Source organism: Cotesia glomerata, linkage group LG1, assembly GCF_020080835.1.
Source record: "Cotesia glomerata isolate CgM1 linkage group LG1, MPM_Cglom_v2.3, whole genome shotgun sequence".
NCBI classification, from domain to species: Eukaryota; Metazoa; Arthropoda; class Insecta; order Hymenoptera; family Braconidae; genus Cotesia; species Cotesia glomerata.
This window is the reverse complement of record NC_058158.1, coordinates 4,056,140-4,079,568: the sequence shown is the minus strand read 5'-3', so window position 1 is coordinate 4,079,568 and position 23,429 is coordinate 4,056,140. Positions and strand designations below refer to the sequence as shown.

The following is a 23,429-nucleotide window of genomic DNA, read 5'->3' as shown; positions in this document are numbered from 1 at the left end:
GATCAAATAATATTGAACCATTTTCTTTCATTCAATATGTATAATTGCGTGCTAAAATAATCTAAAATGGGTATCAAATATTCAAGAAAAAATTTTCTCAAGGTGAGAAAATTTTTTTCTCAGCTGAAGTACACTGATAGAAGGATTTGTTTATAGTTAAAAAGATTTGTTAATATTTAACAAATCATTTATTAGAAGCCATTTGTTAGTCCTTTACAAATATTTCTTAGTATTTAAAAAGATTTATTAATATTTAATAAATGAATATCAGATTTATTAAATACAAACAAATCATTTTAAATACTAAGAAATGTTTGTTTAATACTAAAAAGTGGTCTCTAATAGATGATTTGTTAACTATTAACAAATATTATTTAATACAAATAAATCCTTCTACCAGTGTAGGTGGCGCTGCTTCCCTAAAGTATCTAAAAATCTTGATCCAATATAAAAATTTATTGTATCAAGTATTTATGATAATTTGAATTAAGAAAAATTACTTCCACCAAAAATAGAATTTCAAGAAAAATTTTTAATTCGGCCAAGACAACTTCGGTCTTCCTTCGGGCACCCGAAAATTTACTTGAGCCAAGAATTTTATTCTCCAGTCAAGAAATCTTTTTTTCTGTGCAATGATTTAATCTTTTACAAAAAAAATACCAGCTCTAACCCAAAAAATAAGAAATAGACTAAATAAAATTGACCGATTTCATGTATACTATAATAATCCTAAAAAGGTGAAAATGTCTATTTGCCATTTAAAGGGTTTTCAACCCTTGATATTGAAAGCTCTTTTCCCCTCAGCCGACACCGAGCATCCGGCCTATATAAGCCCCGAGGGTAGATATTTTCACCAACGTTACCATCGCGATGCGAATGAAAGAGGATTCGTCGGTGGGACATTGCGCGGCGTACCGAGCCATTAGATCGTGTAAATGCTATTTTATGATCCGTAAAAAGCTTATAACCGCGCATACATATCTACTACTTCCAACAATATTTTAATAATAAATACCTGAACTCTCGATTCATCGCGTTCTGCAATAAAATAAAAAATACTATTTACACTTTTATTCTACAATCGATACATCTCTTTGTGTAATTGTTACATTAACATACTCGTGTTTTGATTATTCCACGTTTTCCATTTAAAATAAAAATACAGATGCAAAATATTGTAATTACACGAATTTGTCCGGAAAATCAACAGAACAGAAAAAAAGAGACACCTTTACATTGCTTAGAACCCAAATGACGTTCATCAAGTTGACACATCTGACAAGCATAGAGTAGTATTATATATATGTATAGAAGAGTAGTATCACCAGCAACAGAAACAGTAGCAGTATCAGTATAAGCATAAATAAAAGCAGAAGCAGCTTTGTTGTGGTTTAAAAAGCCCGTCGATTACGGGGGATGAAAAGGCGATCTGGGCGTGTCTTAATGATCCCCTCGGTGGTCCGCCCACGACCCCCTCGCGAGCGTACCGCGATCGTTATTATTGTGTCGAAGGGTGGAGCCAGCCAATGACATAGTGGTGGCGCAGTCGAGTCAGCTGACAACGTGGCCTTGGAGCCGCCCCCGTGGCTAACTAGCATCAGCATCAGCATCAGCAACCATCCCCTCGAGTCTGTGCGATACCCCGTGACGCAAGGACGAGCCACTCAGCCAGCAAGTCCTAAACCATCTTCAACAGAATCCTCGTTCTTGCTCTTTTGCTCTTGTTTCTGCATCCCGCATCCTGTATCCTACATCCAACATCCAACATCTACATCTACATCTACATCTACATCTACATAACACTGCAGCTAGATTTAATTCACTCTACATACAAATATATGTAGAAACTCTGTTAGCCCCGACCTGGCGGTGAAACCGAGTACAGCATTTATATTTCGCCACGGCCGACAACCGGGAGAATAGAAGGAGGACGATAAAGACAACAAGCACTTCACTTTAGTGGGATAAAAAAAGCCGACAGGACGAACAAACTCACACTCTTATTTAGTGATCAGACGTGTACGTTTATTTACGAGCTCCTTTACAGACGAGAAGAAAAATTAGAGACTGGATAGGAGTATTGTGTAGTGTGTAGAATAGACACCCCGGGCGAGGCCACCGTTAACTCTAACTACCTATGAGTGCTCACACGAGTCCACACGGAGACTTTGGTGGACGGGCAGCCACGTCAAGTCTCTCAGCCACCGAGCCAGGGACAACTAACCGGGACTTTCAGAAACTCTGCGACCTGGTATCAGTTATTCGTCTTGGCTAGATGGTTGGAGGATGCCCACAGGTTAGTTTTTTATTTATTTATTTATTTATTTATTTATTAGAGCCAGTGGTGATTTATTATAAGTGAAATTATCATTAAGTGATTTAATTTATTTTTATTTGATTTTTTTGGAGTATTAATGCTTTATTTTTGGAGTATTAATGCTTTATTGTTAATATTAAAAAAAAAGTGACAGTGAAGATAAAAGTGGAGAAGATTTAAAACAAGTTTAATTCTTGAAAGTATTTATCGGTAGCTCATAAATAAAAAAGTATCACTTAAAAGAATCCGGAAGAAGATAATCCCGAGAGAAGTACGGTTGATCGGGTTAGGCTGGTTTTGCTGCTAAACCAAGGGTGTCTTTTGTGAAGGGGCTGATACACCCTGAGCAGTTGAGTTGGCTTAGACGCGGCTCTGTTTTTCTTGCCGCGGATCATTAGGACGATTAAGGATCCCGTGAAAGGGAGCGAACAGATTAGTCGTCTAAAAAGAATTTCTCCGTTTTCCGGTTTTTTCACCTCTTTTTATTCACTTTTACTTTTTTACTCTTCTATAATTGAAATAAATTTAATCTAATTTAATTTAAGTGAGTAAATATAATAAGAATAATAAAATGATCAAATTGTCTGGCTAGTCTGTGGCTGTTCTACTTGCGGTTGTGGATTAATATTTGTACTACTTGCAGGTGAAAGACTTTTAGACATTGCATGCAACGTCTGTGGAGATCGAAGTTCCGGAAAGCATTATGGCATTTATAGTTGTGACGGTAATATTATTCATTTTTTTATTTATTAGTCAGGTTAAGTTAAGTGAAAAATAATAATAATTGTTTTTGTTTTTATAATAGGCTGCTCGGGATTTTTTAAACGAAGTATTCACAGTAATCGAGATTATTCCTGCAAAGCGCATGGTTCTAAACAAGGCTGCTGTCCAATTGATAAAACTCATCGGAATCAGTGTCGAGCTTGTCGCCTCAAAAAGTGCTTCGAAGCTGGAATGAATAAAGACGGTAAGTAATAGATTATTAATTATTTTATTATTAATAAAGTTGTGACTAAGTTATATCTTTAAAAATAATGAAAAATAATTTATGACAATATTAGGATAAAAAAATTAATTTTGATAAGTTTCATCTTTTGAATCAAACAAAAAAATTCTTTAACTAAGAAAGTGTTCTTAATTTGAGTAAATGTCACTTGATCCAAAATTTTTTCCTTTTTAAAATTTAATTTTTGAATTGGTTATTTAAAAAAAAAAATTATCTCAAAGAAAATAATAATAATAATGGAGGTTTTACTTGTATCACCTGGGCAGTGTTTTACAAGGGAGGGTGGGGTATTATTTCTCACTTCCCTTTGTTACACAACACACTTTTTTCCCAGCTCTACTTTGTATTTACTTCCATCATTATTATCACTTCATTATACTCACTACTTCTTTTGACCCCACCCCCCTGCATGTCGGGATTTTTTCATTCCCAACACACACTTCTTAATGCGGCTGTGGACCGACTTGTGCCTTCTGTACCGCATTCACCCTGGTCCTTACCACTCGGGTATTGGAACAGAAACATGGGGAAACCACAGAGAAAACCCATGTTAGTACAGTCGGAGCTGGGTTAAGTCTACAGTGATTGATAAGAAATTCTTCTTTATCGACCACTGGAGCATTAGGCCCCTATCCTAGTGTGCAGAGATCCCTCGCGCTAGCCAACGCTGACTAGGATGATCACTCATTCAAGTTGTTGCTTAAATGGGTGATCACCCAAGTCAGACGTGTGCCGCCCGGCTATCTCTGCCACCTCCAGAGGCTGGCAACATTAACGCACATATTTTTATTTATAATCACTGAAAAATATTGGTGCGTGTCGGGATCGAACCCGGGTCCCACTCTTTCGAAAAGCGGGCACCGAACCGACCAAGCTATTGCCAGCCTCTCTCAAAGAAAATAATTACACAATAAGAAAATAATCACACCCGAATCATCTGAAAGTTGTTTAGAATTTAGAAGGCGATTGGTTATATACATAGTATATAATATATAATGCTACATAAGTCTATATAGTGGGTGAGAGTCACTTGAAAATCCTATTAATTTAACTGTCTTTCACGCTCGGCTCGTCATTTTCGAGAGGATTATACTTCAACCCTTTGAACAGCGTAAGCGAGGCCACCCAATAGCATTCGATACATAAAGCTCTTTAATTATTTTTAATCTGTAAAAGTAAATAAAAGGCGCATTAATAATATTCCTCTCCAATCTAAAACGATGAATTTTCTTACAAATTCTATTCCCATTTTTCAAAATAAAGTAAGATGTAAGTGGATAATAATAACAATAATCGATATCAAGTAAAAAGTCGCAGTAGGGAAGCTGAAGAGCGGAGCAGAGAAAGAGTCCTTTAATAATTGATCAGAAAATAGAGTTCTCACTCTTAGGAAAATAATGATTTATGTATAGTCATGCAAGCTTGCTATTTTTCCGGATCCTGTCATCTAAATTGTCCATTTAATGCTTTATCACATACACACGCAGGTGTTTCCCTTTTCTTCTTCTATATTTTTTTTTTTATTTATATTTTTCTCTCTACTGGACTATAAATAATATCAGAGAAATAGAAAAATACAATTTGTTTAGTTGGCTACAATTGTAAAGTATAAGAAGTATCATTGTGAAAAGAGATGGATCAACCATTTAAGGAATATGAAAAAGCGAAGAACATGTGGGATAGATTTAGGTAGATAAGATGGAGATAGAGTGGGGTAAAGGATGTAAAGGTAAAAGCAAAAAAGGTTAAGAGGTTCGCGAGAATGAGAGGAGAGGAGTAAAAGGAGCATCAAGTTCCAAGAGCCAAGAGATTGGGACAAGGCGGGGCGGGACCGCTTGTCGTACGATGAGGGTGTTAGGGTGTTTGGGGGTATCGGGGGTGTTTAATGCAGGACGGGTGGTACGGTTCCCAGCAGCGGCCGCGGGGGCTCTAGACGCGAGTAACTGAGGAGATTCAATTAGTGGCAGAGCTTCCTAACGTTAGGGAGTCTACACACGAATCTAAATTTATTCTCTGTTCATCTTTCTCACCTTAAGGCAATCTTTCGTTACATATGTGTGTAGATCGATCTTTCCCATTTCCGCGAATTCATCTGATGGTTTAATTGCGTTATTTATCTTATTGTCTTAACGGGTTTGATTTTTTAAAATTTAGAATTTTTAATAGTACAAATTTTGAAAAAATTTAAATTTATAAGTAATTAAATTTTTTAAAAGAAATTTTATCATATATCAGTAATTTTTATGTAAAAATGTTTATTTAAATTCCAGTATAAAATTCATAAAAAAAAGTCATAAGACAGAAAAATTATTTTTTTTTCCAAAAATGTTTCATCCAAGGATAGGATTTTTTTAAGCGCGTTTATAAAATTTTGCAATTGTAGAATATCGTTTTTATTTGTATCACATAGCGTGTTTTACAAAACTATATCTTATGTCTTAAATTAATTATTTACATTTGCTTATACACTAACTTTGACTTATTTTTTAATATCAATGGTCTAATTAGCAATTGGTCTAACTCCTTTTTTTAAGAGAGTGATTTTTTAATATTTTGATGTAGCAATAGTCCAATTATAAATGATTTGAATGATCCAAACAAAAATATTATGCCTCTATTGAATATTAAATTGTTTTTTAAAGTGATAATAAGTTTTGAACTAATTGCTTTTTCATACAAATAGAAGATCCTCTAAAATGGAGTTAGACAATTTGCTAATTAGAACGTCGGTATATTAGTACACTCTTTATTTTTTTAACTTGTATTACACTTCATCCTTCATTTATCACATTCGCAATACAATAATATTTATAATTTTTCATACTTATATTAACCTAGTATCTATGCAAGTATATCGATGGTAGTCTTTTTCTGACATTCTATATTGTAACACTCATTCTCTTTACACAGTCTTTCAATCTCACCAACTTATATAAGGTAGAAGTACCGTTTGTGGCTATTGTATCGTTTATGGCAATTTATTGTTCAAATAAACGATAGAAATTAATTTATATTAATAAAAACCATTACAAACTCAATTTGTTTTGATATAAATTTTTTAAAACTCAATTAAAATATGGTTATAATATTACGACGTTCTAATTAGTAAATTGTCTAATTCCATTTTAGAGGATCTTCCATTTGTACGAAAAAGTAATTAATTCAAAATTTATTATCACTTTAAAAAACAATTTAATATTTAATAGAGGCATAATATTTTGGTTTGGATCATTCAAATAATTGATAATTGGACTATTGCTACATCAAAATATTAAAAAATTACATAAAAAAAAATTTTTATAAATTAATTCAAATGTTAACTGGCCAAAAACGGTACTTCTACCCTATACACAGTTTCTTATTTATATCCCCTTTTAATATTACAATTAATTTTGCAATTGTATATTCTTTTAAAAAAATTTTTCTCTTTAAAGAAAACTGATACTTAATTTTGTATTTAAAAATTTTTTACACCTTAAAAAATATTGAGAATAAATAAAAAAATTGACAAAATGACGAAAGAGAGGTATAAAAAGTTTCAAATAATAAATCAGAATGGTAAGTTCATCATTGTGTAAGTCTTATAATTGTATATATGTCCAGCTGGATAACGGAAAAGAGAGAGAGACATTAAATGCAAGAGATATCCTGGTGAATTATCCGTAGAGAGTACCCAGTAGCTCTGTACCCATTATTCAGTTAACGTTGCTTTGGCAAGCGCCTGCGGCATGCAATCGTCCTCCGTCGACAAGCCCCCAGAATGCTACTCTCACGTTCATTCCACGAATCCCGAGTTGCTTTAACCAATTCACCTCACCCCTTATCACATTCTGTACTTTTCTCTTTATCTCTGTCTCTCTTTCTCACTCACTCTCTCTCTTTTTCCTTTTTTTAAATTCTATTTTATTTTACTTTTGTATTTTTATTTTATCTGTCTCTTCCTTCCCTTTGCTTCTATTCCGTCATATCATCCTCCACCCCTGGTACTCTGCCTCTCCAGTTGATACTTGGTACACTGTACACGGTACTACCGTACAGGCACTTTACACTTTATACTCTCTGTAACATCGCCGCTATTTCATGAAATATGCTTTCAAATGAGAGTTGAAGATTACCACCCGGCTTATCATTCGGATTTAGATCATGTTATCTTTAATAATCTGTTTTATTATTATTCACTCTAATCTTTTCCTTATTCCTATTTTATTCAAGTATTTATATTAATAATCTTCCTTGAAATTAGCTGACTTATGTTTTAAGGAATTACAAACTTTAAAATCCCTCAGAGTAGACTGAAACTTTTTGAATATTTCAAAATTTATCCAAAAATAATCAACGAGATCCTTTAGAGAAATTTTCTTTTATCACACAGTAAAAAATTTTTCGTCATTGTGTAAAGTGTAAAAATGTTTGTGTAGAATTTAACATTTTAGTGTGTAGAATTTAACATTTTAGTATGTTGATTCAACACAAATTGTGTAAAAAAAGTCATCAACACAAATTTTTGTGTTAAATTTGACGATAAATTTTTTACTGTGCAATTTTTAATAGTTGAACATTTTTTAATTATTAAAGTTAAAATCTTAAGGGGAATAGCCACTGTTACGATCAAAAAAATAGGTGATTTTCGGGAATTTTTTTGACTGGGATGATAAAGGAATTTGGGGATCGGGTTTTTTTTTTGTTTTATAAAGTATACATTAAAGACTATTCTCCTAAATTTTTATGAAAAAATATCATGATGTTATAAAGATACTAGCAGTTCACCCCGGCTTTGCACGGGTATTTAACAAAAATTTGAAAATATAACATAGCCTATGCCACCCGGGGATAGTGTAGCTTCCCAACAGTGAAAGAATTTTTCAAATCGGTTCAGTAGTTTCGGAGTCTATTCAATGCAAACAAACAAACAAACAAACAATCAAATCTTTTATCTTTATAATATCAGTATAGATTAGCATTTTTGTGGAGCACCAAAAAAATTTCCCCCTCCACGGTGCAATCTCTAACTCAAAAACGGATTATCTAAAACAAAAAAACGAAAAAGCGTTGTAATCTGCATGCATGTGGTTATCGTTGCACGTAGGGGATTTTGAAAATTTGGATTTAAAAAAAAATGGCGACATATTAAAAATTTTTTCGTTTTTTTTCCTCATTTTTTTGGATTCAAACAGCCCTAAAAAATCTTAAAAATCAAAATTTCCAAAATCCCCTACGTGCAACGATAGCTACTGAGTAGACGAATACGGAGAGAAAAAAAAAGTTGCAAATCTGTTCATATTTATACAAATTACAGTTCTCATCAGTTCAAAAAAAGTAGTTTCGAGAAAAACGCGTTTTCGTTGGAGTGCCGCGTGTGTAAAGTCATATGACGCCCTGTCACAAAAATGACTATAACTCGGAAAATATTCGGAATTTTCATACAAAACTCTAGATACATATTTTTGAACATATAAACTTTGATTTAATAAAAAAAAAAAAATTATTTTTTTTGAAATTTTACAGTGGTTATCCCCCTTAATAAGTAATTTTTTCTAAAAATTTTTAATCGATAAAAATTTGACGTCTGAAATTCGAAAAAATTTTAAGTAGAAAAAACATAAATGTTTATCTGAATGAAACAGACGTAGGGATAAAAATTTTATTTTTCTATTATTTTTCCTTTTCCAGGTGATAATTAGATACATTGGTTTTGGAAAAAATTTATCTTCACGCTCTGTTAGTCCCCAGGTGTCATAGGGGCGTATAATTATTATCACACTACTCTTATGGCATCTGTAGCATTATATATTTATTTTCCAACAGTTTGTAAACATTCAAACAAATTATTTAGATTGAAAAATATTTTCTTAAATAATGAATAATTATTTAAGATAATTTTTAATAAAAAAAAAAAATATTTATGTTATAATTTTATGGGGATCTAAAATTCTAGCAAAAATAATAATAATAAAAAATGTCTTTGATTCTTTATAAATAACAGTAGCTGTGCGGGTTGTTGGTAGTATATGATGACATCAGAGCAGAATATAAATGAAACGAAGAGAATTACAAAAGAGAGACTTGTACCCGTATCCATGACTAATGTATCCAAAGTAAAGTAAAATAGCATACGTTTTCCGCGGGATTGTAAATGCCCACGAATCTGCTACTTTACATGGCATCACATTTATACTTGTCCTTTTCCTTTCTATTCGTTTAAACTTTAAACTCGTTAGTTTTAGTTTGCGGAGTAGTTACATTCCGCATCACTATCCTACACTTTATTCCTATTACTCAAACTCTTATTCTCATCCTCATTTTCTCATTCTCGTTTTCGCCTATAACTTATTCCATCCCATTATGCCACCGCCGACCTCGTCTACACCAAGCCTTAGGTATTATCGGCATTAGTGGCACCCGCGAGGGATTTCTCAGGAGCTGTACTTTCGCACGTATCGCCGAGCTTACACTTGAGTACCATTACCACAGTCATTTTCCGGATTAATATATTTTTAATGCGCAATACTCACACTCCAAAAAAAAATAATGCTCTACAAATAACATTTAAATACTTAGGACTTGAAATAACCATTTAAAAATCATAAATTGAATCTCTAAAGTCGTCAAATTTTATTAATTTTATCCCTAACTTGTTACTTTAAACAAAAAATACAAAATTTAATATAAATATTACCTGACAGTGTTTTCGACGAGTCAATAAATTTTTAAGCTCGCACAAGCTTTCATTTTATTTTTCTATCAAACTCTTTTTTTATTTTATTTCTTGTTGTTTATTTCGCCGTTGACGATGTATGATAAACATCATTCCTATTGTGTAAACAGTTTCAGATGTATGTTCTAGCTGATCTCCCTTTATACATTTACAAACTAAACTCTAAGTCACGTTTCACGCTCAATTGCTTTTATAACTTTTTAAAATAAAACTTTTTATTTTTTCTACATTTGGCTATCCTCTTCGTTCTGGTAATATTTTTTTTTTATATCATATAATTTTCTTCTGAATAAAATAAATAATTCTTTTAAATAAAAATTTATTAAAATCATACGAGTTGCTAAACAGAAAAATTATGAAATAATTTTTTTCTCTCGAAGCAGTTAATATAAAATTAAATAAGATAAAAAATAACTTTTATGCTCGAATGAAAATTTACAAAGAAAAAAAAAAAAAAAAAATTGGATGCTTATCGAAGTAAGTAAGAGGTAAATGCGATTACATCGCAAGACTCTTGACATTAAATTTAATATGATTTCTTTGCATATAATATGATGTAGTAGTAAAAGACGCTGATACTTTTGAGCTTTGAACTAGAGCAGTCTATATAATATACAACAGCGAAAAAGTTGTTTCAAATAAGACGCAGAGATGGTATATTATGTAGTGAAAAGCATTTAAACGGTATATAGTAACAGTCCAAGGGGTCGAATTATATACATATAACAGTGTATAGTTGATCGCGTGGGAGTGCACAAGTGGTAACGCAGTGAACCGTAGATCTGTACGGCTGTACCTTCAACACACGGTAAGCGACGGACAGCATCTATTCATCCATATAAATGATCAACACGAGTTCTGAATTGAGTAGGGTCCTGGGGTGCAAGCTGGTTCGGGTAATACATGATGCATTTGTATATATGGCGTTTTATAGCTTATGGATCGTCATGCATTCATTTTTCTTTGTTATTTATGTCTACGCGTTACATAATATTTCTCAGTGCTGTATATTAAATAAATATTAATAATATATTTATTTTTATGTCATCTGTCATAATTTCACTCAATTATTTGACGAAATAATTTATAAATATGATTGAAGATGTTTAATAAATTAATAGACAATCAATTGAATAAAAAAAGGATATGTCTATTTTTTTTCATTGTTTTTACAAAAACTGAATTCAAATGTAATGCACAGAAAAAAAAATTTATTTGAATCAAGCAAATAATTTTGAAGAATTTTATCTTCTTGATTTGAGTAGAAAAATTCTTAAACTAAGAAGTTTTTCTTGGCTTAAGTAAATTTTACTTGATTCAAAAATTTTTCATCTTGTTCCAAGACAATGAAACTCTTTAAAATTATTTTTTTGGTTTAAAAATTTTTCTCTTGATTTAAGTTAATTTTTTTTTCTGTATGGATATGATAAACTTGTCAAAATAATATTTTTTCATATTACTGCTCTAATCAGGTCTAAATTCTTCTATAATTAATTTAAATCAGGATGTTGTAGACCAAAATGATGTTATGTTTTTTATTTAATTTATTTTAACGTGCGACGTTTCGTCAGTTTTATTCTAACATCATCAGGCACTTTAAAATTTTACAATATATTTTTAATAAACAAAAAAAATTTTTTATTTTTATATTTAGAGTCCGTAATAAATAAAATGAACCATATACAATTAAATATATTAAAAACCTCGTCAAAAATATGTTTTAAAAAAGTTTTTTCTTCTATTATTTTTTAGTTAATATTGACAAGTAACAAATTGTCAACAATAATCTTCAAATAAACACGAGGTTTCAGTCCTTGCTTTGTGGAAGATACTTTTTTTCTTTCAGAGTAAATATTAAAAAAAAAAAAAAGAACAATTTCTTCTACTAATTCAGTATAACACCCATAAATCCCGTAGCAAAACACTCGACTCGCACTCGATTAGCAACACCATCTCATTACAATAACACTCTGGACACGCGCATAAATTACATTCTCAATTGAATACCCAAAGAGTCCTCGAGAATGAATTACCACCTCAAGCGGTGTTATCATCCGATACTTGTCGCGACTACCCACCGGATAAATCTAATCGTAGGCTTACGGCACGTGTCATCCAATGTTATGCCCATGGAATATAATAGAAAACACAACACTTTATTATCCGGTGTACAAGTGGTATTATATCCATCTCTATTCTCTAGCCCGCGTACATATCCATCAATAATATAACAAGTAGAGGAATGCATATAACAATTGTATTATTTCCATAAATTCATGGGCTGTGCGGGTCGTAGGTGTTAAAGCACAAGCGTAAACATTAAATCCCCATCCCATTCCTGCTCACATTCACATTCACACGAGATCGCGTGACAATGACAGGGGATTGTTGAGTGCGAATCAAGGGATGATGTTAAATTCTCTCTCTTCCTCATTCTCCTCTCTGTTATGCTCCAGTGGATGATGTATCAAACCCCACTCACCCGGGGATTAGCCTTGGAGATCGGTGACTGCTGAAATGTTCACAGATCGGTTTACCGTTTAGCTGTATTATACAGATACACCGTATAGTACAGTATATGTGAGTTTGTCATGATCTATGAGCGAATATCCAGCTCAGCTCGACTCGCATTATCTGTCTCACTTGAATTGCTGTTTTCTGCCTATCGGGGTAAGCCTCAAGGGGTGGAAACGCATGTGGGAACGGGCATTGTCGCTCACACGTGCCACGATCAACCTTTGCTTCCTGTCTCCTCTACATCTACATGCATCTACACAGTACATTTTACAATATAGAGCATAAAATATAAGTTAGAAAGATTCATAAAATTATAAATAGAAAGAAAAAATTGAGCCAGCCAAAGGTAGAATTATGGAAAGGGCACAGGGCGCGGTCCATTCCAGCGCATGCGAACCTAATCCGCAGTAGCAGTATTCACTCAACTCTAGCTCCTGGGTCTTTCAGCTCTCGCGTACCACCCACTTGCTCTCATCCTCTGGTCCAACAATCCGTACATGAACTATATGTACTGTATGGATGCCAAATGACCTTTTGTCATTTTTTGGTCAGGTCACAATAATTCTCTCGTCAATAATAACAATAATAATCTATATTATTAACAGAATAAGAAAAATTTTGTCTCCAGGATAGTCATATGATAAAATCGATTTTTTTAGGTAAATTTAGTGTCATTGCAAAGGTCTTGACTTGAATTTGTGCCTTTTCAAAGTTTCATATCATTCTCACCGATAGTCAATTTATTATGATAGTATTTAGGCTGCATTCGAAAATGCTCTATCTCTATCTCATTTCTAAAGATATAAGCTCACCTTGACATTATACTCATCGAGACTTTTCATTTGAGTACCCATATCAATTTTTCATATATTTTATATATTTATGTATATGTATATATGAAAAATATATGAAAATGCATGTGGATACTCAAATTAAAGCTCTTGATGAGTGTAACATCGGGATGAGCTCATATCTTTAAAAATGCCAATTATTAAGAAATGACCTTGCATCTCGTGAACTATTTACATTTTTAAAGATATACGATCATCCCGACATTGCACTCATCGAGAGCTTTCATTTGAGTACCCACATCAATTTTTTAAATATTTATATATATTATATATATATGTATGTATGAAAAATATATTAAAAATGCATGTGGGTACTCCAATGAAAGCTCTTGATGAATGCAGCGTCGGGATGAGCTTATATCTTTAAAAATGACAATCGTTAAGAAAGTACAGTGCAATCAACAAAAGTCATTATTAAATAAAACAAAATTTTATTTATTTACAGTTCACAAGTCACGGCAGTCACATAGTGGCTGCAAGGTTGCTAGTAATAATAATATGTAATTAAAAAAAAAAAAATTATACTTAAAATTTATTTTGCTAACAAGAACAATAAAATTTATCATGCAAATGTTGAGTGTGTTGGGTAACTTGGACACTTTGAAGTTGTTGTTTCTTGAAAGTTGATCCAGACCCTCTGCTCGGTCTCAACAGTGGTACAGGCGTGAACTTTGTTGCAAGTTGGGTAGAGTCTTTGACCGTTCGTCCGACATCTCGTGTAAAATGTTTTGAGGCGTTTACAGTTTACAGTTGGCCGCCTCTAATTCGATGGAAGCTGTTATATTATAGTATACGTCAACATACACACATTTGAAGCTTATTTTTAGTGCATGTGTGTGTCTGTGTTTGGATTGTAGAAACAATGGGCAAAAATTGATATTTAGAGCGGCCAAAAAGAAATAAAGATAAAGAAAAACAGGATGATCCACGAATGTTTGTACTAATCACGGGAGCTAGGGTACTCGATTAAAGAAAACACCCACAGGGTTTCACATCTCAACATTCGGTTTATAATAGAATAGTTATTTTTATTTATCATGGCAACTATCGTCTAGTAATTGCTTTTTACTTCTTCTATTCTGTCTATATTTTTTCAAGCCTTGTTTGTTTTAGCATCGTATTCAATGTCTTGTTTATTTTTTTTATTTTTCAGATTCTTTGCCTATTTATTAATCAACTATCGAATCGTCTTTGAAATAAATAATACATTTTTTTTATCACTCATTTTTTTATTGAAAAAATCAACTAACTGGACGGAAAAAAAACTAAACTATAATAAATAATAATGGATTTATAACAAATAGTAATCAATTAATAGTAAAAGCTATTTAAAAAAATAAAATTTTAAACAGTAATAAAAGCGATGTAAATGTCGAAAAAGTTTAAGTATAATGATTAATACTTCTAACTTTAATGTTTATCATTTCGCATGTAAAAAATTATCGTATGATATGTCACAAATATCAAGAAAGGTAACTAAATTTTCATAGTAAGAATTTTAGATTTTAATCTAGCCAAAGTCAAAATATAGAAGGTAAACTAGTAAATTTTAAACGCAATAATAAAAACGAAATTATAGTTATTGACTTAGTTCTTTTTACGTTTTGGAAGGATATTTTTTAAAGAGTAGTTATTTACTATAGTAGCCGCTACAAATAAATTTTTTTAATTATTAAATCTACACTAATAAATGGAGAGCCGGTTTTTTTGTCCGGTTATATTGCGAAAACTACTCAACTGATCGGAATAATACTTATACCATAAGATGCAGCGTATTTCGGAGAAGGTTTTAGTGTATGATATGTTGGTGATTACTTATCTGAAACCTATATTTTTTTGACTTAGAAATAATGAATTTTTATTGTAACTAAATTTATTCTATTCGATTGTCATTTGTTTAATAGTATATTACACATCTAGGGCAGTAAAATAAGAAAGCTTCAGATCACATGTTTATTGACCTCGGCTTCGCCTCGGACAACAATTACATGTGATCTGAGACATTTCTTATTTTACTGCCCTAGATGTGTAATATACTATTTAATTCTATTGGTTATGTTTACATATATGTATACGAGGCAGATTTCTTCACTTATGAGACCTGCATTTTCTTTAATTGAAACTTTCAATGGTCATTAAAAATTGTTTTTTGCATATCAATTATTATTGATTTTTGTAAGAAAGACACGGGATTGTTATAATTATTGTACATTGAAAGTTACAATGAATATTAACTAGAATAATCACATGGATAAAAGGTGCATGCCAATTCGATAGAATTGGGAATCTGTGCAAGTCAAAAGAATACTCTAATTAAATTTCAAGTCTAGATTTAAAAATGCAATTCTTTAAAGCACCCAGCGGAGCGGGCGAGTAACAGCTAGTTATAAATATTAGCTTTTATAATTTTTCACATCATATTTTGTTAACTTTAATGTGTTTAATTTGGATCACTAAAAAATAACCAGAATCTTAATAAATTTTACTGTTAAGTATTTTCTGTGAATTCTTACCCAGAAAAAAAATTAAGTTGAATCAAGAGAAAAATTCTTAAACCAAGAAAATAATTTTGAAAAGTTTCATTGTCTTGGATCAAGACGAAAAATTCTTTAATCCAAGTAAAGCTTACTTGGACCAAGAAAAATTTCTTAGTTTAAGAATTTTTCTACTCAAATCAAGAAGATAAAATTTTTCAAAATTATTTACTTGATTCAAGTAAATTTTTTTTTCTCTGTGTATTAGTTGTAATTTATAAAAACAAAATACACATCCCAGCAATGTGGTCAAGCATCAGAGGATTTGAAGATTTTCCTCGTAGAATATCTAGAGCTGAACTCCCGTTTGGAGTGCGAACGTGGGAACAGCCAGGTGTTCACCACTCAGGCTCATTAATGATGATGTGCCAGCTACCCAGTGGTGTACGGCGGTAGAGGATCAGAACCACGAGATAAAGGGAGCTTGAGATAGAGTAAGTCGGCGAATCCCCCTCGAATAGAATACAACTTTGGCCAACACACATCTGACATACCCTCTTGCCTTAGCGAGGCTATGCCCGAAGATCTCGTGATGGTCCGTGCTACTATATAACACTTATTACATCTATAAACTTTATTTTCTATCCCGTAAATTTCTCGCCCGCCTCTTTCCTTCGCCCCTCGATTATCCAAGCACCCCAACATCAATCCACCCACCCACTTATACACACATTTGTCCCTCATGATGTTTTCCAGCTCAGTCAGCTCGTCATTTCTACATCAGTTGATTTCTCTTCTGATCCTAATCCACCTGATGTGACTGATCACGCACACAACATACAATCTATCTTATATACAGTAAATGTCTACATTGTATATATATATATAGAAGTACTTACCCCAATAAATAAAACTATTACGGTTAATTTTCACCAATTGTTATGGTCTGGCTACCACCACATAGTTAATTTATATTTTATTCTATAAATACAATTAATTAAAGACTAGACAATTGTTTGCAGATGGTAAAAATAAATAAATAAATCTATACTACTAATGAAGAGTTTTTTTTTAATCTTTAAAAAAAAATGTATTCTTTTCAATTTTCATTCATTTAGAACTAGCAACCTTGCAGTCACTATGAAACTACCGTGACTTGTGAACTATAAACAAATAAAATTTTGCTTCATTAAATAATGACTTTTGTTAAATTGCACTGTATTTTCTTAACTATTGACGTTTTTAAAGATATAAGCTCATCCCGAAGTTATACTCATCAAGAGCTTTCATTTGAGTGCCCACATGCATTTTATATATTTTTCATATATACATATATATATATTAGGGTGTGACAAAAAAAAAACGATATTTTTTTTTTCTCTTAATCCAAAATATCTTAGAAGATGTGCCAAAAAAGCTTCTGTTAAAAGCGGAGCTCAAAATTCCAATTCTAAGATGTCCTCCATCGAACTTAAAGTTTTTCCGTTTAAATAACATGGGAAACATGATTTTTCATTAGTTTTTTGTCTTGCAAACTATGATGAAATTATTTTTTAAAAAAACGAATGGATGGACCTTGTTTATTATTAAATTTAGTACAAAAAATTCTTTTGAGTCGAATTTCTATCTTTAATATTTGATTTGTTACATAGCTTTGAAATTCAAATTTCCGGTTTTTTGCATTTTTTATCTAAACTGTAAGAGTTAGACAAAAATGTTAAATAGCAAATTTGTAGTACTTTTAATATTCTATAAAAAAGTTCCTGTCAATTTTTTTATATCATCAAAAACAACAAAGTTACAGGCTCATGTATATTTATTTTTTCAAATTTTCGCTTTTACGAACTGAAATATCGATAATTATACAAAAAATTTGGTGCAAATTTGTTAACACATCAAATTTACAACAAAATTTGGTGAATAAGATGTTTCGTAGTATCAAACCATAAAATTTACAGGCTGAGTCAGTCATATTTTTATGATTTTTCAACTATTTTATAAAATATATTGATAAAGGACATAAAATATCATTAAGATATCAAAAGCAAATACAATTCACAATATAATTGCAGTTATTTTTAGTTAATGTTAGCTTAAAATGTGACAATATTTATATTTTATTTTTACCCTTTAACTGATATTTCATGCACCATTTCAATATTTTGAAAATGATTTGTTCTGGTTAAAAATTTTTAATAGAATTAAAAATATATATTTAAATAATATATATATATATATATATATATATATATATATATATATAGCAGCATATATATATATATATATATATATATATATATATTAAAGATATATATATTAAAGATATAAGCTCATCCTGATGTTACACTCTTCAAGAGCTTTCATTTGAGTACCCACATGCATTTTGATATATTTTTCATATATACATATATATAACATATATAAATATATCAAAAATTGATGTGGGTACTCAAATGAAAGGTCTTGATGAGTGTAATGTCGGGATGAGCTTATATCTTTAAAAATGTCAATAGTTCACAAGATACAAGGTCATTTCTTAATTATGTGTCTAAAGATAAAGCATTTTCGAATGCAGCCTAAATACTTATCATAATAAATTGACTATCGGTGAGAATGATATGAAACCTTGAAAAGGCACAAATTCAAATCAAGACCTTTGCAATGACACTAAATTTCACTAAAAAAACCGATTTTATTATATGACTACCCTGGACACAAAATTTTTCTTATTCTCTTAATAATATAGATTAAAAAAAAATCCAATGACTTTTTTCGTTATTTATTTAATGATATTTAATTATTAAATAATTTTTAATTTAACAGCTTTACTTTATCAAACTAAAAATAAGTAAACATTTTAAAGAGTTTTAATAAAAAAATTTATTCTAATTTTTAGATTAAAATTCAAAATGAAATAATTTTATTAATAATTATTAATTGACTAATTTGATATTTTTAAGATTAATATAATTTTGAAGTGAACCAAAAAAATTGTCTTACTAAAAAACATAAACAAATTTAGCGAATCGGGCGATTGTCAGCCAGTAAATAAATAAATAAATAATGAATGAATGAAATAAATAAATGTTTAGCAGTACAACACGAACGAGGACCCAGAAAGCCTAAGCCACATCCGTCAATAATGTCTGACAAACATCATCAGCAATCAGCCATGGTGTCACCTCTGTCATCACATTCTGGGACGCCAGTTCATCATGACGCAAGGGTTGATTTAAACACAGCCCACTTGCTGTCTCATCATAGCTCAGTAGTTAATCCTCTGCAACCAATCGGTGCTGCTGGACATCATGATCGTAATCGACGTGACCGTCCTTCTCATTTATTTCCTATTCATAGGTAATTATTTTATTTTTTTTTATTTTTTTCAGTTACTTATTTTTTGGGCTCCCAGAAAATTTCTCCAAAACAAGACATATTTTCATTTTTATTATTAAAATTTTTGAAGTTATACTTCTTTTGGCGCGTTAGGTAAAAATGATGAGGGTAAATTTTTACGATACGCGACCACGGCGTCACGAAAAACCGACACCCTGAAGTTAGCTACTCAACATTTTAGTTTTTTAAAAAAAAAAATTTACCAACAAAATAAAAATAAGTACATCTACGTACGTTTGCGTGAGAACTGGGTACTGTATTCACGATATTTCATATAAATATATATTTTTAACTTCCCGCTAAGAAAATTGAAAATTTTTATTAATGGGAAGTTATTGATTTCGGTCCGATTTTTCATCGGATGTCCACGTTTTAAGGTCCCAAAAAGCCATTCTGATTATTCCCACCGAGGTGTCCGGCCGTGTGTGTGTGTGTCAATAAATTTTTGTCGTACGGTTTCTCAAAAACGAATCAACCGATTGAGTTCTACGACACGTCATTCGAAAGGGTCTATTAAAACGTAGATCTGATTAGATTTAAGAGTTAATTCATCCAGCCATTCCGAAGAAATTAAAAAAAAAATTTGAATTTTTATGTTTTTTAAAAATAACTTTAAAGCGTACGAAAAAATCATAATGAAACATATAACGTATACATTTTTTTTTGCTTAAAAACTGCGTCCAATACTTTTTTTAAAATGAAAATCGAACGACGCATTTAAAAGTTATAGTTGTTTAGAAATTCACAAAATTTTTTTTTCGGTATTTTTTTAAGATATTTTCCAGTTTCTTCAACCGATCAATAAAAACTTGTACATTTTCTTTTTGTGCTTTAAAAACTACACCGAATGCTTTTTCAAAAAACAAAATCGAACGACGCATTCAAAAGTTACAGTTGTTTAATAAATACATTTGGAGCTCGAGGAGCTCAAAATGTGAAAAACTGCGCTTTGAGCTTGAAAAGCTCAAATATTAATCAAAAAACACATTTTAACGTGCTTGAAATGCAAACTTAGCAGGAAGTTCTAGGGTTGGCCTGCACGGTCAACCGATTTCCAGATTTTTTTGATTATGTAGAAATAATTTTTTTATGATATTTAAATAAACTTTATTTAACTAGACAATGCGTTATAATAAAACTTTCAATGTATTAAATACCTTTTTTTCTATTATTAGTGTCGTTTTTTCTACAAACGTAGGATAACGCGATAGATAAAATATTTAGAAAGATTTTTATCTTGTCACGTCAAAGAAGTATAACTTCTAACGTGCGTACATAAGTACACACACACTTTTTTTTTAATTTAAATTCAATATTAAGAACTTTATTTTTTGGGAACCCAATACTTGAAAAATATTCATATTTATATTGAAATGAAGATTTGTTTTCAGTGACAATCCTCTGAGAAGATTGAGGTACGTCCCGTTTCCACAAGTAGCATCGCTGATGCAAAAACCACCACCACCGAGTGATGCTACATCACCGGTGTCATTTCCTCTGCAACTACCACCACCTAATCCGGGTCTCTATCACTCGGCGACGGTCGCACTGGGACAACAGCCTCCGTTGTTTCAGATACTAATGTCTGCCGAAAAATGCCAGGTATTTGTCAAAAAATTGCTTATTGTTCATTAAAACACGGTGTCTGTGTTGATTATTTATTGATAAAAGGAGTTTGTATGGGACACTCGGTTGCAGCCGGACGAGACACTAGACCGATTGGAGACTGAAGCGAGTCACAGTCCTACAAGACCGCTGCCCAATTTCAGTCCTACTTGGGAAATACTTCAGGTAATTTATTTATTAATTTAATTTATAATAATAAATCTTAATATTTATTTTTCTAAAAACTCGTTTTAATATTTTAAAGATATTTTCTGACGTAAGTCATTGAAAATTTTCAGATTATTGGCTGTCCAGTCTAATACAACAACTTTTTTTCCTCTAATTTTTCATAATATTGTTATGTTAGCCTGTAATTCTCTTCATGAATTGTTTATGCCTGGAGAGAAAATACAGGCTAACAATATTATGAAAAATTAGAGGAAAAAAAATTGTTGTATTAAACAGGATAGCCAATAATCTGAAAATTTTCAATGACTTACGTCAGAAAATATCTATAAATAAATCTTAACTTGAAACAAAATATTTTTGAATTATAGGAAACGACGGCGAGACTATTATTCATGGCAGTAAAATGGGTCCGATGTTTAGTACCCTTTCAAACTTTATTTAAAGATGACCAGCTTGGTCTGCTGCAGCAAACTTGGACGCAGTTGTTTCTTTTACATCTAGCCCAGTGGTCAGTTTCTTGGGATATCACGGCATTACTCGATGATGAACAAGTTCGCAGAAGGCTTCCTGATGAAACTTCAAGACAAGAACTTAATACCATACAAGTAATTTTTTATTACTTTTTATGGTAATTATTTACAAGTGAGGTCAATCCCATTCTAGGCCATGTTTTTATTTTTTTATTTTATTTATTTAAATTAATTTAATGCCAAGGCATTGGCCGAATGGCAAACATATACATGGTAATTTCATTAAAATACCCACACTGAAAAGAAAATTAATTTGATTCAAGAGAAAAATTCTTGAACCAAAAATATAATTTTGAAGAAGGTAATTGTATTGAATCAAGACGAAAAATTCTTAAATCAAGTAAAATTTCCTTGTCAAGAAAAATTTCCTTAAATCAAGAATTTTTCTACTCAAATCAAGAATATTAAGTTCTTCAAAATTATATACTTGATTCAAAAACATTTTTTTTTTTTCTGTGCGTTAGAGATTGAGTATTTAATTTATAGCGTAATTCTAAATTTTATGAGAAGAACAAGGAAAAAGTTATACGTAAAATAATTGTAGTAAGCACTAGCCCTTATTTAATACAAATAGATAATTCGACATTAGAGTACAAATATTTTGAAGAAAATATAAATCAGAATATTAATTATATAAATCGGCTCATATTACAACATTTCCTTATGTAGCAAAATTATAAAATTTTTTTTCTGATAAATTTTTTTTTTTTTTAATTGTTCGTTTTTTATGTACTTTTCAAAAAAAAAAATATATATATATATCATAAACATCAAAAAAAGATAAAAAAGAAATTATATCCAAAAACATGAAAGCCAATATTTTTTCCAACTTTTAAAGGGAAAAAAGCTATCGGAATCTTTATTATTTCCTTTCACGACATTTCTTATAATAAATGCGCCGTAAAACCAAGCGGAATAAAAAAAAATTAAAAAATTTTAATTTTTCACCTAGTTATGGCCCAAAATGGGATTGACTCCACTTTTAAATAATTACCCTTTTTATATATCAACGTATGAAATTAATTTTCAATATTATCTTGCATCAATTTTTAGGACATCATGTCACGGTTTCGTCAATTGTCGCCTGATGGTGGGGAATGCGGTTGCATGAAAGCCATTGTTTTATTCAGGCCAGGTATTAATTTAAAAAAAATTTACAAAATTCAAGTGTAAAGGTTTGAATTATTTGTTTACTTATTTATGGATAATTTTCCACAGAAACAAAAGGACTGACAGACCCGAAGCCTGTTGAAATGCTTCAAGATCAAGCCCAATGTATCCTAAATGACTACATAAGGTCACGTTATCCTCGACAACCGGAGCGTTTCGGTAGATTTCTATTATCTCTACCCATGCTACATGTTGTGAAACCATCGACTGTTGAATTATTGTTTTTCCGCGAGACTATTGGGGAAATACCAATCGCGCGTCTGCTTGGTGACATGTATCAAATGGACCATCATTCAGAAGGTAATTTATTACTTGTAAATTTTTTTAAAATTATAGTAAAGATTAAAAAATTTATTTCTGTTTACATAGAATACAAACAGGACCCGGATTTTAGTATGATGAATCTGCAAAAAGCGACGGATTTAAAAAAGTAAAATAGAAAAATTAAAAATAAAATTTAGCTTCATAAATTTAATTGTCTAGAAAAATTTTAAATTAAATTTATGAGGGTAAAATTTTCTTTTTTAAATGCAATTTGTTTTTTCTTTGTGTATAAAATTAAAAAAAAAAACTTTGAATTGATTAATAATTTATAAAAATCAGAATCTAGTCAGTAAATCTTTGTGATTGCTGTGTAAGTAACATATCTTATTAATAAT

At 31.1% G+C, this 23,429-nt stretch overlaps 1 protein-coding gene across 3 annotated transcripts; it reads left to right on the top strand.

Annotated features, from left to right (window-relative positions):
* Window positions 1-1,605: 1,605 nt before the first annotated feature.
* LOC123265008 (protein dissatisfaction-like) lies at window positions 1,606-23,208 on the top strand. Of its 3 annotated transcripts, none has more exons than XM_044728585.1 (10): window positions 1,606-2,296; window positions 2,961-3,041; window positions 3,123-3,284; window positions 18,973-19,237; window positions 20,656-20,878; window positions 20,948-21,067; window positions 21,439-21,675; window positions 22,654-22,735; window positions 22,819-23,070; window positions 23,140-23,208. In XM_044728585.1, the coding sequence occupies exons 1-10, from the start codon at window positions 2,287-2,289 to the stop codon at window positions 23,202-23,204; spliced, it is 1,497 nt and encodes a 498-aa protein (XP_044584520.1). In that variant the 5' UTR covers window positions 1,606-2,286; the 3' UTR covers window positions 23,205-23,208. The 3 variants fall into 3 exon arrangements, with proteins under 3 accessions (XP_044584520.1, XP_044584534.1, XP_044584529.1); XM_044728599.1 differs by having other exon boundaries at window positions 1,609-2,296; window positions 20,975-21,067; XM_044728594.1 differs by having other exon boundaries at window positions 1,611-2,296; window positions 20,668-20,878.
* The last annotated feature ends 221 nt before the right edge of the window (window positions 23,209-23,429 follow it).